Source organism: Quercus lobata, chromosome 4 (assembly GCF_001633185.2).
Source record: "Quercus lobata isolate SW786 chromosome 4, ValleyOak3.0 Primary Assembly, whole genome shotgun sequence".
NCBI classification, from domain to species: domain Eukaryota; kingdom Viridiplantae; phylum Streptophyta; class Magnoliopsida; order Fagales; family Fagaceae; genus Quercus; species Quercus lobata.
Genome location: NC_044907.1, coordinates 87,530,396 through 87,548,563, shown reverse-complemented (window position 1 = coordinate 87,548,563; position 18,168 = coordinate 87,530,396). Strand labels below are relative to the sequence as shown.

Below are 18,168 nucleotides of genomic sequence, written 5' to 3'. Positions count from 1 at the left end.
TACTACATACTTTTCAAATTAGGGGTAAATGGCTATTTTCCCCAAATTGTTGTGAGGGTAAGCAGTTGGGATTTGATTGATAAAAATATCTTTTTTTATGTCTATTTATTTATTAACAACCCAAACTTAAATTTTATTTTTGGGCTTTTTTGATAAACAAGCTCAGTACAAAAAATGGGCTTGATAAAGCTTGAAAATAGGCTTGAATAATAAGCCCAAACAATCTTTCTGCCGTGCCCCTATGATTTCCATGGTGGTACACATGGCCCACTTATATCCATTTATCTCATTTTCCATGTCTAAAAAGAATATATATATATATATATATATATATATCAAAGTATTAGAATTCTTAGATTTGGGAACCTAGAAGCAGGAGGAAGATTGAGAAAAATTATTACCTATCAAACTCATAGACACTAACGTTGTAGAAAAGAAGAGACAGAAGGGCATCCCCACTAAAGGTTTAGTAATGGTTAGACCGAGCTTTTGCAAAACATGTGGAATGGTGTCAATGTAGAAGGGAAGACATTTGGTGAAGCAACAGATGAACAATATGTGTGTATGGGCCCATAGAATGGGGACAAGAGTTTAGCGTGTGTGTGTAATTCAGTTTGCGGAGTTTCTATGCTTAATGAAAATTAGAGGGAGTGAGAAGTATAATTTTAAATGGAAGAAAACAACATATTATTGTGGAAAATTTACAATGGGTAAAGCAAAATTTACCCATGGAAAATTCACACACTTTCTGTCTCCTCTAGTCATGGGAGTGCTCTTAAGTCGAAAACTGGTTAAAACTCTTGTTGTTGATTCATGCTTTTTTCAATTTCTATGGTGTTGAGGTTTTTCTTCTAGGGCCCAAACCCATTAGGAGACAACTCCAAGTCGAAGTACTTAATGTACTTGGGGCTTACAAAACAATCTTTGCGCTTCGGGACAACCATCAAACCTCATTTTTGTGAATGACCCCCTTAATAGAGAAGTTTATGTACTTTTTCATCTCTAAGTAACAATTACTTTGTACTTAGGGTCTGTTTGAATATCGTTTATTATTAAAACCTGAAGACTGAAAATTGAAAATATTGTAATAAAATAATTTTTAAATGTGTAAATAGTACTGTGGACCCAATTTTAAAGTTGTTTTTTTGGGAAAAGTAGTTTGTGGGTCCTGTGAACAGTGCACAGAACCCACTATTTTTAAAAGAAGTTTATGTACTTTTTCATCTCTAAGTAGTATTTACTTAAACTGCAAGCCAATCTTTGATATAAAACAAAAAGTACCGCCCATGACTGATCATAACAAAATGTTTTTTTCTTTGGATAAAAGGTAAGAAAACCAAATTTGGGAACTTAAGAAATAAGTTGAATTCCATGGCATATTTCAGTTTCAGGAAAAAAAAAAAGTGGAACTTAACAAACAAGTTTATCTCCATGGCTCATATTAGTCTTCATTATATATAAGAGAAGCATGTATTGTACTAATATTGAAGTGATCATTTGTTTGTAGTAGTAGTAGAAGTTCATAAGTATTGATGGCTTACATTCCTCCACACAAGCGTCACTCATACGAAGCTGCTAGCAGTAGTGAATCTAGTGATATGAATAATAGACCCTCACCAATCCCACAATCCCTTGTTCCTCAATTCAGAAGAAATCTTAATTTGAGGTTGCCACACAAAACCTTTTCACAAAGAAGTGGAAAGATTGTTTATAATTATGCAGAGCAGGCTATTTCCACATGGTTTCCTGTTGGTTTGGATCACAATCACCAGTTTCCATCTTCTGTACATGTTACCCCAGTTCCCTTGCAACTTTTTGGGAGAACAACAGGAACAAATCCACTAGTTTTGTTCAATAACAACAACAATCATCCAGGTAAATGTTATTATTTTTCAGCTCAGATTTTTTGTTTGTAACTAATTATTAATAATGGGTTTGTTGGTTTTGGTTAGTTGAGGAAGTGAGGAGTCCATGGGTGTATATAGCAGAAAATGTTGTGTCAGACTTGCTTTCTTCTTTCGAGAATGTCAGGAATGAAAAGTTGGACTTGGAAGACGTCAAGCCAAAGTTGGTTGCTAGATTCGGAAAGATTCTTTTTCATGAGTAAGTCATGCTTCTATTCTATTCTTTTTTTTTTTTTTTGGTGGGGGGGGTGGGGGGTGGGGGGACACCCTATGAAAATCTAATTCAGTATAATGAAAAAAAGTGAAATTATGAGGTTGGCACGAAGAAGTGAGTGAGATAAATCCAAAAGCATGAGTATTAGGATGACACTTATTTGTTATGCACTTTGCTACCTCAAACCTAAGCAAGGTTGTCAACTGTCAATTCATCTTTATCTTCTGACGAAGAAAATAACTTAAACTTCATTAATCCAAAACTTTAACGATACACTCAGTCAGTTAGAGTAACAATATGATATGAAGTCTGTTGCTGGTGTTGCTACTTAGCACCTTCTCGCCTTAGAAGTTCTACGTAGAGGGTGAGGTCATGAGTTTAAGACTTACTGGATGCCTGTATAACTTTCAAAAAAAAAAGAAAAAGTAAAAAAGAAAGGCATGTCTGGTGTCATTTATTACTAGATATTTGTCTCAACATTACTGAATCTTGTCATATAAAGTTATTACTGTAAAAGCACAAAGTCACACAGAGAAGTTGTCAATAAAACTCGGGCAATTTGTATCTAATGCAATTGTGCAGAAAACTTGCTTATGCAGATATGTGCCCTTCATTGTCATTCACCAAATTATAAAGGGTCTTAGTATAAACTTGTAGACAGCACTAAAAATCTAACAGTGGTGATATAGATAGCTATTCATTTCTTTCATTTCTCACCATAACCAAAATGGTCCAGTATGTAAAAAAGACAATTCTAATTCACATGATCATAGGCTTTCTCAATATCAAGACATTCATTGCCTATGGAATTGAGTCTAATCTTTATCTCCCTTCCACAAAAGCAATTTGGTACTTGGGCATTATTTTTCCTAACAGTGGTTTTAATCTATTGGCTAATACCTTTGCCAAAATTTTATACCTACAACTAACCAAATTAATTGGTTGAAAATATCTTATACTTCTAAACTCCCAAATTCTTCGGCATTAGAGTTTTAGCATTGAGAGGTTTCCAATGCTATTTTTACTGTATTGGCTAATACATTTGCCAAAAGTTTATACGCATGATTGAGCAAACCTTTTCAACGAGAATCCCTTATACATCTAAATCCCATTTTCTTTGGTGCTTGAGTTTTAGCATTGAAAGGTTTTTTAAAACAGTAAAGAGGCGTAAACTTCCTGGAAAAATTCTAAAAAATCCTTCCTTCTCAACAATTCCCCAAAATGTTGGAAATATGCCATAGTGAAGTCATCCTGGCCTAGAGCTTTATATCTAGTGATTTGTAAATGATAGTTATAAACGCAATGATGGTGATTTGTAAATGCCATTATTTAGTAGGTATATTAGCTAGCTAGCAGTTAGTGATAAATAGGTGTATTGACTTCCTTTATTGGATTTTTGGTTTTTTATCGGTAAGTGAACATAAGCACTTAATGGGTCTTGAACCCATGAACTTGGCCCTTCACCCGATTCTTATGGCGAGAGCATCTAAGCCAGAGCTCATTGGCAACTTCTCTAATAGATTTGATGCCCTAGATTTTGGCTAAGTAGCAATTTGAGCCCTTTGGTTTCAGCCTTCTACAAGAATCCATGTGCTTGCACAAATTAGTCCAATGTCACATCTGAGTGTCAATAGATTGACTGATCAAACGATTCATTTGTTTTGGCAACAACATCTGGATCATTTCATATCCCATTTAATAAATTGTACTAAATTGTTTGAAGTAATGAATGTATTAATATTGATGTTTTGTAACTTCGAAGATTTCACATATCAAATTTGTAATAAGAGAACCCTTTAATATACTTGGAAGAGTTAAGTAGCTACAACTTTCTCATGTAGGAGTCCTTCAATCAGCGAAGAAACTACAAGAGTAGGTTTGGCTGTAGAAACTACATTGAGTCAATTGAGGAGATCATTTTACACAAATATTCCTAATTCATATATGGAAAACATTATGGGAGAAGTTGCCCAAAAGATTAAAGTTGATTTTGAAGAGGAGAAAGATTTATACCATGTACAGGTATTTCTTTTGCTGAATACCTCTGCTTATTATATTCACAATTATGCCTTTTGATTTAGTTGGCCACTGACTTCCCCAATTTACTTTCTCATTTTGTATAGTTGTCTGATGCCACACTACCAGATTCAACTATTTCTTGCAAATGCAGTGTGATAAAAGAAGACAAAAGGCTTCAACTTTGTAAGGCAAGTTTTCTGCTCAATATTGGTGCACACTGCATTCAAATCATGCTTAGGTCTGAACTTGTTACCTGGGGTGCTGATGATTTGTTTTCTTCCTGTTTTATTAATTTTATGTGACAAATACATCAATTTAACATGAAATGTATAGAGTAAAAAAGATGATGAGATTAAGTATCTCCTAATTGCTGCCATTGTTTTTGGACAAATGGAATTTTTCTTACTATTTAAGGTTTGGGATTTGATTCATATGGAGAGAGAGAGAGAGAGAGAGAGAGAGAGGGATTTGGGACTAGCATTGGTGAAAAAGAAAAAGAATCTCTGATTTTTTTTTTTTTTTTCCTTTTTCTAGTTATATTTGACTTTCCTTCCAATTGTTTATTATGTGTGATTTGAGACTTATGTTCAAATGTCACTATTCTTGTAGATTGAACTACACCAATTGCGTCATATGGTCATAGACATATCGTGCCTTGATAAAAACTTAGACCTAAGGCTGATGCTATCCACCAAGAGGACCTTAACAGCTTTCACTGTAAGTTTCATGTCTATATTTGCTGCCATCTACGTTATTTTACATTATTTCAAAAAAAAAAAAAAATGGTCATTTTCATCCCAAAATCTTAAAGAAAACTACACAAGGAGAAATCTCTATGCTGGAGCTTTTATGCATCTGAATCCCCCACTTCTGGAGGAGAAAATATGTGGTATAATTTTTAATTGTCATGCATAGACGCGTGTCTCTTCAGGCAAGAAACTTACCGACATCCACCTGAGTTTCCAGCAAAAAGTTTCCTCTAGACGAACATGAATTTGGTATTTGCAATTAGAAGAAGGTTTCTATAAATTAAGTTTTAGTTTTGACTTCTAAAAGAGTTTGTTTTATGAGGTAACAGATTTGGACATGAACATTTTGGTCAGGAAATGGTTTCGCCTAACCTAAAGATTTAATTTTGACTCATTTTCTATTTGTTTATTTATTTACTAGGCTTTTAATCACAAGCTTTGCACGTGAGAAATTGAGCGTTTGATAGAAAAATAATAATAATAGTTGTGTGTTCAAAAGCTTTATACAATTATATAGGATGAAATAATTAGTAATAATCCTTCAAATTTTTTTTAACATTATTCAAAGTGTGTAAAAAAAACAAAACAAATATATATATACACACACACGGGAAAACAACAATAGACAAGATATAAGGATGGCACCTTTTCTTTTTCCTTTCTCGGACTTTTTGAGCAGAGGTGAAGCAAAACCTGGCCTAATTGTCTCCCAACCTTTATTTTATGGCAAACTAGAAGATGCTAGTAAGTAAGAGCAAGAGGTGTGCATTAAAAAAATCTAGTTAGATTTAAAATTATATTGGTTGAGTTAATTGCATATAATTTTTACTACAAAATGGATTATTTATATTACAAATAAATTAAAAATAATAACTTCATATCTTATGAACTTATTTACAAACTAACACAATCCAATCTCAAGTCTGTATAATTATAATGTTTTTATATATAATTATATAAGTACACTTTTATACATATATACACATGAACATATAATATTATGTATACTTAAATCAATGATTGTACTCACAAGTTTGTTCACAAACACATTATTATGTTTGAGCCGACTTATTTAATAGTTGAGAGTACTTAAGCTTGAACTTGGTTCATTTACTAAATAAACAAACACAAACAAGAAATTTCCCAAATTGAGCTTGAACTGTTTATAAATTATATATAACTTGGTTCATCTACAGCCATAGTACATTTGTGTGTGCATTCAAATGCCTATGTATACATGTGAAAACAAATAATAATAAAAAACATATTTTTATCATGCTGAAGTTAAGTTTAGGTTAAAGTTTTTTGGTCCTTATTGATAGAAAATTTAAGATTCAATATATTAATTTCTTCCCTCTACATATTTTAGTAGGAAGGATTAATTATCATCATCAATATATATATATATATATATATGATAACTTGTTATTAGAAGTGGGAGAGGGGGGGATTTGAACCTTAGTTCTCCTTATAAAGGAGACCAGTTAGGCACTAAGCTACAAGGATCTTGAAATTATTATCTTCTTTTGTATGAAGAAATTGGACTAAAAAAGAAAAATAGAAGAAAAAATAGAAAAAGAAAAAAGTTGAAAACAGAGAGGGGGGGGATTGGACTAATCTTTACGATATGGGATAGTTTTAGCATGGTATTTCTTTCTCCTAAGAGTCTAAGACTTAAATTTGTGACCAAACTAATTTATGTACTCTCCAGGATGATGAGATGCAAAGCATTAGAAGTCTTATTAATTCTGCAATTCTAGATCAAGATGTGAAGGGTGGGTTGAGATGGCCCTTGGGGAAGGCATCTTCTGGAGGTAGATATTGTGTGGTGGGGGTTTGGCACACAATAGCTAAAGATTATAAAAGTTCATCATTGAGCCTGAAAGTGAGACATGCTGATCGATATGATTTTAGAACTTCAACTGGGGAAGCTACAAGGGAGATAAATCTAAAGCTGAAAAAAATTGTCTCATTATTACAGGTAAGAAACTTATATAACTGAGATGCTTATTATAAGTGAATAAGGAGCTTAGTCCATGTAATCTAATTGAGGAACAAATGTCCAACTAGATTTGTTTTGTTACATTCTTTCGTGTAAGGACCATTCTATAACTTTACTTCAAATTAAATTTTGCCATCACATCATTAGATTATGTGTTCTATTTCATATGACTTAGATGTCATTTTCTATCAAATCCATAAATTCATACATTTAATGTTTTTGTGATTTAGTTAAGTGTCTAGCATTTCATAGGAGTCCGACTTCAATAGTGCTTATGCTTCTGGTCTTTTGTTGCTTACTACAGCATATAGATACAAATTGTGATGAGTATCTTTTTCTCTTTCCTTTATTTCTTCATTATGTGTTATGAACTCCTCTTTCAATTTTCAGGATCAGGAGGTTGAGGTTAGTTCGGTTGCTGAGATGCTTAAAGACAACTTGAAATTGATATGGGATCATTTCTTATGCTGTGAACATTTTTTGACATGAAATAGCAAAAAAGGTGGCGAAAAGATAAAAACAGAAGGGACACTATCCGGAAAAGGGCAGTTTAAATATTTTTGATATGTTTATGGTGTATTTGCTTACATTTTATGGCAATTTTAAGGCAATGGGCATTGATTCAGGACTGTGGTTTTTAGTATAAGATGATATGTCATCTTGTATTGGTTAGAAAACTATTAAATCATAGGGTCTTGTTATCAATTATTATAAAAATCCAATAAACTTTGATAAAGAAAACAATTAAACCCACTTCCAAAGACACCAAATATAATCCAATTGAATATTAAACATAATTAGTTGCATTAATCTATGGGAGAAAACATTGGTATACTTTTGAAAGCTAGAAAGTATTCCAACATGACATAGGTTGAGTCCAACTCTAAGTGACAGAATGAACCCTTGTTAGTAGGATTTCGCACAATAACTTAGTTCGGTTCTACTCATTCAGTTTTTCAATCACCACTGCAGTCCAACCATCAATAGCAAAGACACATTTCACTCATAGTTAAAGCTACAAAATAGCATGCCCAAGTAAGGAGACAAAACCAAAGAGCTTTATTACCAACATTACAACAAATAAGTCCTGACAAAATAAATTGTTGTTGCCACCCAATTAGAGACCTCCCTAATTCATTCCAAAGTGCTAAATCTACTGATTGATCAACCTAGAAGGTAACATTATCCTCCTTTCCATGCACTCTTTAGATTAAGATATGTTGTCCACCAATTCCAACCATAATGGAGATGAGATCATTCATAGCAAACTAGTTGTCATATCTAAAACCTACTTAAAATTCCCAACATTTCTACAAGATTATGAAATTTGAGACAATCTATCAGCAAAAATTTTAAAAAGAAAACATTTAAAATGTAATGGTATGTTCAAAGGACCTTGAACCTACGACTATTGGCAAATTCAAATCCAATTCAAAACTTCCTGCTCTATGAAATTGTGGATGGCATAAGCATATGGTCATGCCTACTGAAGTTTGAATTTTCAAAATTGGTGCTAACTAGTAATAGACTTTAAAAAAAAGTCCCCAGTCCACAAAGCTCCCACATTCATGGGGTCTAGAAGAGGAGATTGGTAGGCAAATTTACTCCTAATTTTTTTTTTTGGAGAGGCTGATTCTGGCCCGGTGACTAGTAACATACAAATGGACCAAAATCCTAATACTCACATATTATAACAAAATTAAATGATATGGCCTCCAACAATGGATTAGAACTAAAAATTTAAATCCATCAAGAAGTATGAGTAACTTAATTATCAGAGTGATAGAGATAGATTATGCAATGAAGTGATGAACATGTAAAGGCTTATTTTTATAATTTGTCTAACAATTGGAAGACCTCATCTTCCATATTGTAATTATGTGGAAGGAGGTTCCATTGGGTCTGTAACTTGTTGGTTTCATTTTTAACAATACATTTTAGGCCCAAATCCAAATCTTTGTATGGTTACTAGCTATTAATATTTTACTTGTCCACTGCCTTCTACAACTTTTTTGATTTTTTAAAAGAATAATTTTGGGAAACAACTTTTACCCTTAAAAGACATAGAATTTAGCAACAAATCACATGATTAATTTCTTTCATCAATTCTACGTTTTCTTTGTGTTAGTTCCTATTCAAATTAGATTGGTATCCAATCCAATGAACGAGCATCCAAAGATGCAAATGAAACAATGCAACTTAAAAAGGAGACATACCTTGGCATCAAATGCAAAAGAAATCAAATGGAAACAGTGAAGAAGGAACTTCTTTCAAGGTTGTTTTTAGATGGAGGAATATTTCTTCCAAGTTCGATCAAGATGTTCTCATTTTCTTCGATGGTGGATACAAATTGAAGTCAAAAGAATCATCATCATTGACAAAGTTCTGGGCCATTGAAGAATAACCCAAATCAAACCCATCACTAAAAGTTGAGCCAATTCCCAAATCTGGCAGACCCAAGTGTAAATCGGACCCATATGATGTCATATTATTTGGAAGCTCCATACTAGATGGCAAAGAAATGTGGCTTGTGTCATCAAGGACAAGGACTTGAGGAGGCTGATATTTTCTTACCATATGGTGACAGTCCATCAACATGAAAGCCCTTCAAAGGAGAGTCAAACTCATTACTTGTTGTTTTAATACTTTATGAGCTGATTCATTTCCTTTCACAAGCATTTTATTAATTTTTATGAAATGCTATAAACTTTTTTGATAGGTATGAAATGCTATAAACTTTGATAAAGGAAATAATTAAATCCACTTCCAAAGACACCAGACATAATCCAATTGAATTTTGAAAAAAAACAAATGTATTGCATTAATTTTATGGAAGAGAAATGTTGTATACTTTTGCAAGACTTCCACAATTACATAGGCCGTAGTATAACTCAAAGTGATTGCATAAACCCTTGTCAATAGGATTTCGCACAACAACTTAGCTAGGTAGGATTTGGCAGCGTATTAATAATCTGACTTTTCTTTTTAAAAATTATAGTTGTTTTTTCAAAGATAACTGGATTACATGTCATATGCTTTCTAATTATTAAAGCAAATCGAATAAACAAAAGTAATGAATAAATGGTCTAGAGCTTGCAAGATTTTAGAACATTGAACACTACATGATTCAGCTTACCTTGATAGATCTAAGGCATTTTGTTCTTTAAGAGTTTAACTTAAAACACCTAAACCTGTTTCAAATTTAATTTAATAGCATTATGTTATGAACCGTGGACATGTGGAGTTAGAAGAAAGGGCTGAGCCGAATAGTGGCTAACATGGGCCAAGTGATAGAGATTGCCTCAAGTAGTAGTTATCGTGTGTTAGGATAAATTGTTATTGAATTCAATTAAGTTATTGTTAGGATAGGATCTATCTTGTGATAGAACTCTATTAGGAGTTATCTTGATTTCCATTCTAGTGTATTTAAGCATTAAGGATGAATAACATGAGGCAAGAAGAATTTAACCCAAACACTCTTTTCTTCCTTTTTATTCTAGGAGGGTAGTCGCCTCGAATACGACTAAACCATCCTATTATTTGCAGTTCACTGCAATTGGTATCAGAGCCATGACAACCATCCCACCAAATACACGTTCAACCACCAACGATGACCGCCTGGCTGCCTTGGAGGTTAGCACCCATTCCTTTAAACAACAAGCCGACGCTCAAAATGAAGAATTTGCAGGCATGAAGGGAGCGTTGGAGCCCCTCACTGATGCCGTGGCCAAAATGAGCCGAGCTATGGAGGACAGGGGAACTCGGGTTGATGAGGAACAGAGCAGCAGTGGCAGAGACAATGGGTCCATCAACCGGCATCGCGAGTATGGAGAAGGAAGCCGAGGCACTCAACAGGGCGGCTTGCAGACCAGATTTTCACGATTGGACTTCCCTCGTTTCAACGGGGAAAACCCAACCGGATGGATTTATAAAGCAGAACAGTTTTTCCATTATCAAAAAACAGAGGCCAACGAAAAGGTGTTGTTGGCATCTTTCCACTTACAGGATGACGCTTTGGAGTGGTATCAATGGTTTGAACAATCCCAACCAAACGTACAATGGGAAGAGTTCACCCAAGCCTTGTGCATCCGTTTCGGCCCTTCAGACTATGAAGATTTCGACGAGGCTCTCGCTAAATTGCAGCAAACGGGCACCGTACGAGAATACCAAACGCAGTTTGAACGCCTGGCTGCTCGTGTCCGTCAATGGCCTCAGCGAGCGTTAGTGGGTAGCTACGTCGGCGGGCTGAAAGAAGAGATCCGCGCAGAAGTTAAACTCTTCCGGCCCACCACCCTGCTTCATGCCGCAAGCTTGGCTCGGTTACTAGAAGAAAAACTGTCCAAACAACGACGACCAATATTCACCACAACACCACCCAGACCTTCACTGTCACAGCCCCCACCATACAAACCGTCCCTTCTTCCTACCCCAACTCCTATCAAAACCACCACACCCTTTCATCCCAGCAACCGAACTACCACCAATCCGACATTTAAAAAATTGTCATGGGCTGAGATGCAAGCGCGACGGGAAAAAGGCCTTTGCTACAACTGCGACGAAAGGTTCGGACCAGGGCACCGATGCAAGAAACAACAAATATTCGTCTTGGAAACAATGGATGAGACGGAAGAAAACTTCGGGGCAGTAGAACTTGATCCTGAACTTGAAGCATCACAAGCGGTGCCGGAAATCTCGCTCCATGCATTGTCTGGAGTGTCCACGCCCCGAACGATGCGAGTCACTGGCTTAATCCGTGGCAGAAAATTGCACATACTTATTGACAGCGGAAGCACACATAACTTTGTCAGTTTGAAATTCGCCAAACGAATGGGCTGTTCTACAACTCCGGCACCGGCTTTCCAAGTGATGGTAGCCAACGGTGAAAAACTACGGTGTGAAGAAATTTATGTGGCAGTCCCCATAGAGATACAAGGCTATAAATTCCAAACTAACATGTATCCTCTCAATCTACAGGGGTCAAATGTAGTTCTGGGTATACAATGGCTACAGAGTCTTGGCCGAGTTTTGCATGACTGGAATAAACTCTCCATGGAGTTTTGGGTCGACGATCAACAATTCGTTATACATGGGGAAGATAATGGAAGAGTGTTTCAAGAATCCATACACTCCATTATACGTCTTGCATCTAACAGTGTGAAGTTTTGTATTATGCCAATTTCAGGAGGGCCCACCAAAGCATTTATAACGGAGATAACTCGCGACCCATGCAGCGAACTTGATGCATTGTTGAGAAAATACCAGCAGGTGTTTCAAACACCAAACATGTTGCCACCGCCCCGTACCCATGATCATCGCATTCCCTTGGAACCTGGGAGTGGGCCTGTGAGTGTCCGTCCTTACCGGTACCCCCACATCCAAAAAAATGAGATTGAGCGAGCGGTCAAGGAGATGCTCGCCACAGGAATTATACGACCAAGCTTCAGCCCATTTTCGTCGCCGGTCCTCCTGGTTAAGAAGAAGGATGGCTCTTGGCGTTTTTGCGTGGACTACCGAGCATTAAATCGCGTCACAGTCAAGGATCGTTATCCAATTCCAGCCATAGATGAGCTACTTGACGAACTCCATGGTGCGACGTATTTCACCAAGTTGGACCTCAAATCGGGATATCATCAAATTCGGGTGCATTCCGACGACATTCATAAAACCGCTTTTCGCACCCATGATGGCCATTACGAGTTTTTGGTCATGCCGTTTGGACTCACCAATGCCCCAGCAACATTCCAATCCTTGATGAACGACATTTTCCGGGCATTACTAAGGAGGTACGTCCTGGTATTTTTCGATGACATATTGGTTTATAGCAAAACATGGGATGAACATTTAATCCATTTGGATACTGTGCTGCATACTTTGATGACTAATGGCTTATAAGTAAACCAATCTAAATGTTTAATTGCTCGGGAAGAAGTAGAGTACCTAGGCCATGTCATTAGCGCTACCGGCGTGGCTGCCGATTCGACGAAGATACAGAGCATGGCGGATTGGCCAACTCCGACAACCACCACTGGTCTTCGCGGCTTCTTGGGGTTAACCGGTTACTACCGAAAATTCATCCAAAATTATGGCACCATCGCCGCACCGCTCACACAGTTATTGAAAACGGATGGATTCCATTGGTCAGAGGCAACCGAGAAGGCATTCCACACTCTCAAGCACGCAATGACTCAAGCCCCTGTTCTCGCATTGCCGGACTTCACCAAACAATTTGTGATTGAGTCCGATGCATCAGGAACTGGGCTAGGCGCAGTCCTTATGCAGGACGGTCGACCCATCGCCTACTACAGCAAGGCACTTTCAGGCCGAGCCTTGGCGTGTTCCACCTATGAAAAGGAATTTATGGCCATCGTTTTATCGGTCCTCCAATGGCGTAATTATCTGTTGGGATGGCGGTTTCGCATTCGTACTGACCATAAAAGCCTGAAATATTTACTAGAGCAACGCATTTCGACCATGGATCAACAAAAATGGCTTGTGAAGTTGATGGGATACGACTATGAGATTGAATACAAACCAGGTCGTGAAAATGTGGCTGCCGACGCTCTTTCACGTGTGCATGGTGAGTTAACTGCAATCTCTTATCCACAACCCACTTGGTTGGCCATAGTTCGCCATGAAGCCCACAACGATCCACTCTTGATTGCTATGAGGGAAGACTTGCAAAAAGGGACTAAGAGCATTAGCGGTTATGAGGCACGGGGTGGACAATTGTGGTACAAAGGCAGGTTGGTCTTGTCTCCAAATTCTCTGCACAAGGAAGCCATCATTCAAGAGTTTCACAATACACCAGTCGGGGGACACTCTGGAATTTTCCGAACTTTTAAACGTTTGGCTACCAACTTCCATTGGAAGGGCATAAAACGGGATGTTCAACACTACATTCAGAGGTGTGATGTTTGTCAACGTAACAAGCATGATACGATGACACCGGCTGGTTTATTACAACCGTTGCCCATTCCGAACCGGGTTTGGGAGGATGTATCAATGGATTTCATTGAAGGCCTTCCAACATCAAGTGGCTTTTCCGTCATCTTGGTAGTGGTTGATCGACTCTCCAAATATGGCCATTTTATCGCCCTTAAGCACCCTTACTCAGCAAAGATGGTGGCAGAGACTTTTATCAAGGAAGTAGTGCGGCTTCACGGCATGCCGCGATCCATAGTCTCTGATCGGGACCCTGTTTTTACTAGTCGGTTTTGGTCAGAATTCTTTCGCCTACAAGGTTCTGAATTGCGTATGAGTTCGGCTTATCACCCTCAAACGGATGGCCAGACAGAAGTCCTCAATCGTTGCGTGGAAACTTACCTGCGTTGCTTTGCAAGTTCAAAGCAAAAACAGTGGCTCCAATGGCTGCCATGGGCAGAATATTGGTACAACACAAGCTACCACACCGCTACTCGCATGACTCCCTTTGAAGCTGTGTATGGGCGACCCCCGGCGACCATTCATTCGTATGTGCACGGCGACACAATGGTGGCACAGGTCGAGCACTCCTTGCGAAGCCGAGATGAGATTCTTCGAGTGTTAAAAGAAAATTTAGCTACTGCCCAACACCGCATGAAAATGAATGCAAACCGTCACCGCCGTGAGTTGGAATTTGCATCTGGTGACTTTGTATATCTTCGGTTGCAGCCATTTCGACAATTATCTGTGCGAACTCGAGGAAATATGAAGTTATCCCCACGTTTCTACGGACCTTACCAGGTAATGGAATGTGTGGGAAAGGTGGCCTACCGATTAGCACTTCCAACTGATTCCCGAATTCATCCGGTCTTCCACGTTTCACAGTTAAAGAAGCAATTGGGACACTTAGACCGCGCAGCACAGGAGCTTCCTAAGGTGCAAGACGATGGCAAGTTGTTGTTGGAACCCGCTGCACTTTTGGATTACCGTTGGAGCAAGGCAGGAAAGAAAGTCCTTCAGGAAGCATTAGTACATTGGACAGGAACAACAATTGATGACGCCACGTGGGAACCTCTTCCGGAATTACCACAGCTGTTTCCCCATTTGAATCTTGAGGACAAGATTCGTTCTCCAGAGGGTGGGAATGTTATGAACCGTGGACATGTGGAGTTAGAAGAAAGGGCTGAGCCGAATAGTGGCTAACATGGGCCAAGTGATAGAGATTGCCTCAAGTAGTAGTTATCGTGTGTTAGGATAAATTGTTATTGAATTCAATTAAGTTATTGTTAGGATAGGGTCTATCTTGTGATAGAACTCTATTAGGAGTTATCTTGAATTCCATTCTAGTGTATTTAAGCATTAAGGATGAATAACATGAGGCAAGAAGAATTTAACCCAAACACTCTTTTCTTCCTTTTTATTCTAGGAGGGTAGTCGCCTCGAATACGACTAAACCATCCTATTATTTGCAGTTCACTGCACATTACAATAGGAAACACTAAAAGATTTACAAAAAAAAGGAAAGCAAATATAGAAATTGTCAAAACAAAAAAGATGTAATTGCACAGAACAAAGAAATCTCAATGATCTTTAGCTTTTAGCAGTGGTGGTAATGCTCAAAAGCTGCTTGAAACAACTTGGCCTTCTAACCTTTTCTTGATCCCTTACTATCTCAGACTGATTATTCTTTAAACAACTGTCAAAACAATGAATGAAAATTATTTTTAACTATAATGATTATACATAGGCATTGGGTTAAATTTAATGCATATAAGCAAACAACTATATTTACTAATGGCAGTATTCTAGAGAATTCTGAGTGCAAAACATTGCAGTCCAAAAGGTTTAGTTGTGTATCAGAGAGTTGCATCAATAGCAAGGAACTTTTAAGCTAGGAACTCATGGGTTCAGCGGGACAAACTCAATTCCTAAAATATATTATTTGTATTATTTAAAAATATAAATGCTCTGAGAGAATGACAATGATTCATATGAATAAACATTTTTTTTTTTTTTGGTACAATGACACAAAGAACAAAAACAGCATTAGAATGATGATGACAACAAGGAGGCTTCATGAGTACTCATTGAACCCATTGGAAATATGTCAGTAAAGTGATAACTTACTTCAAAAGCTGCCTGAAACAACTTGGCCTTCCAACCTTTACTTTTTCCCTTACTATCCCAGACTGATTATTCTTCAATCAACTGGCAAAACAACAAATGAAAATTATTTTTAACAGGATATACCCTTCCATATGTAATTGGTTGTTTAGATGTTATGGTTCAAGTCAAAATTTTTTTTTTTTTTTTTTCACTCAAAAGTAAGACCAGAAGTTATCAAATTTATTTATAAAAAAATAAATAAATAAAAGGAAAGAAAAAAGACCCAAGAAAATTTTTATTCTTTTGGAGAAACAGGGCTAACTCTCTCATCCTGGCATCTTCTAGGAATAGAACATTCAAGAAAGCCTCTTTTTGACATCAATTGTACCAATTCAAACTAACAACTATGCCTCTATATCAATTATAATTTTTATATAGAAACAGAACTGAAAGTTTGGAATTTTATTAAGTCCTTAAAAATAAAAATAAAAAATCTATTGTCTAAAAATTATGATTTCCACACAGAAATCAAGAAACAAGCTACTGCTACAAGAGGAAAAATTCAGACATAAAAACAGGAAAACACAAAAAACCCAGAAATTAATATTACTTTTCTTCCCCTTTTCCATTGTTTTCCCATCATTCAAACACAAATTGAACACAAACCAAATATAAATTTAATATTAAAAAAAAAAAAAAACTGTAGGGTCACATTTTTTAGGCCAAGCCCAAAATGAATGGGACTTTAGACCTGTGAGTCCGGTACAATGAATTTGTAGAGAGTGGGCCAAAGAACTAGGTTTTAGCATATGAACAACGGTCATCATGGTGCTCTTTCCGATCAGGTTGAGGCGGACCGGATTCATCAGAGAGGATCGGTCCTTGCCACGGTCTGGGGAGCCTTTTCTTTTCAGTGCCTCTGGTGTGTTGGGGGGTTCCCGCCCCGCCCTTTCTGTGTCACTTTGCTCCCTTTTTATAGTAATTTCCTTCCTCCTGAATGAGGCTCTTAGGGTAGGTACTTGTCCCATCAGCCCTTCCTTCCAGTTGTTGGGAGTGGTTGTAAGGATAGAAAGGTATGGCCGTATCAGGCACAAGGCACTGAATGTGATAATGGTAGCCTTTCCTTTCAACACTTTCATTGTCCTTTTCTGCTTTAGTACTTTTCCCGCTCCGTGAGATGATAGGGAATGTCACTAGCGGTGGCAAGTTACCTCCTCCATCCTCGGCTACATTGTGCCGAGGAGAGATTTTTCCCATGGGCCGGGCCTTTGGCCCAATGTAGTCATCGACATGGGCCTACTGATCTTTTACCCCACACAGAAATAGATAATTCACAAAGAGTATTGATTAATAGAAGAGTGAGGATGCGGATGGATGACGTTGTCAAGGTCAATGAGATGAAGAGAGAGAGAGGGACAGTCGGTTGAAGAGGAAAATAGAGAAAGAAATTATTTAAGGAAAGCTGAAACTGAACTTACAATTACCCAACAAGTGGACTTTTACTATTGATGATGCCATAAAAATCACCAGTGAGCTACACGATCCTCGTATGCTTGAAATAGCGACCTGCAAGAAGAAAGAAGTGACCTAACAAAGAGCACCGGTGTGGTGCCGGCCAAATACCCTCCGAAAGTCAAGTTAGAACTATTCTCAACTCTAGAGTACTAGAGAAGGGTTAATTATGCGTACTTTGATTTATAAGGGCATTGGGGCTTTTATAGTAGTAAAAGGTTGGCACCTCTTTCTTGGTATAGAAGTCTTTTCCTTATAGGAATCTAGTAGTCCCAAACGTGATGAACAAGACCTTTCCTTGTAGAGAAGATCTTCATTTATGCATGTATCTTTCGGAATCCTAGTGCGACTAGGATTCCATTTACCTTAGGATTCCATAGCGTGTGTCTCAAGTATTTTCCATCTAGGGTTTTTGCTGTATCTATCCATAATGGGCCTTTGCATAAGTTGGGCTTGCTCTCTATTGGCCCACGGACCTGGATCCGTCAGGCCCATTTAATAATGCCCGTCAGGCTATATTTTTATCCCCTTCAACTATTATTACGAAACTTCTTATAAATTGAACTTACTAACAGAAGCCTACACTTCAATTAAAGGAATTTAATTTTCTTTCGTTGATTTTGGTTGGGAGAAAAGTGAAAGTGATGACTCATTTGCTTTGTTAAAAAAATGAGAAGATAATTTTTTTATTTTTTTTTATTTTTTTTTATAATAGAAAATATTGTTTATATAAACATACTC

At 37.2% G+C, this 18,168-nt stretch overlaps 3 protein-coding genes across 7 annotated transcripts in view; 2 read left to right on the top strand and 1 right to left on the bottom strand.

The window, feature by feature from the left end:
- LOC115986734 (TMV resistance protein N-like) overlaps positions 1-18,168 on the bottom strand; it is a 108,075-nt gene that overhangs the window by 59,924 nt on the left and 29,983 nt on the right. The window lies entirely within an intron of this gene.
- Positions 1,533-7,509, top strand: LOC115986065. Its single transcript, XM_031108928.1, has 7 exons — positions 1,533-1,875; positions 1,953-2,103; positions 3,960-4,140; positions 4,242-4,325; positions 4,747-4,854; positions 6,598-6,867; positions 7,279-7,509. Exons 1-7 carry the CDS (start codon positions 1,533-1,535, stop codon positions 7,375-7,377), a joined length of 1,236 nt encoding a protein of 411 aa, XP_030964788.1. The 3' UTR covers positions 7,378-7,509.
- Positions 10,459-12,780, top strand: LOC115986064. Its single transcript, XM_031108927.1, has one exon. The coding sequence runs from the start codon at positions 10,459-10,461 to the stop codon at positions 12,778-12,780; it is 2,322 nt and encodes a 773-aa protein (XP_030964787.1).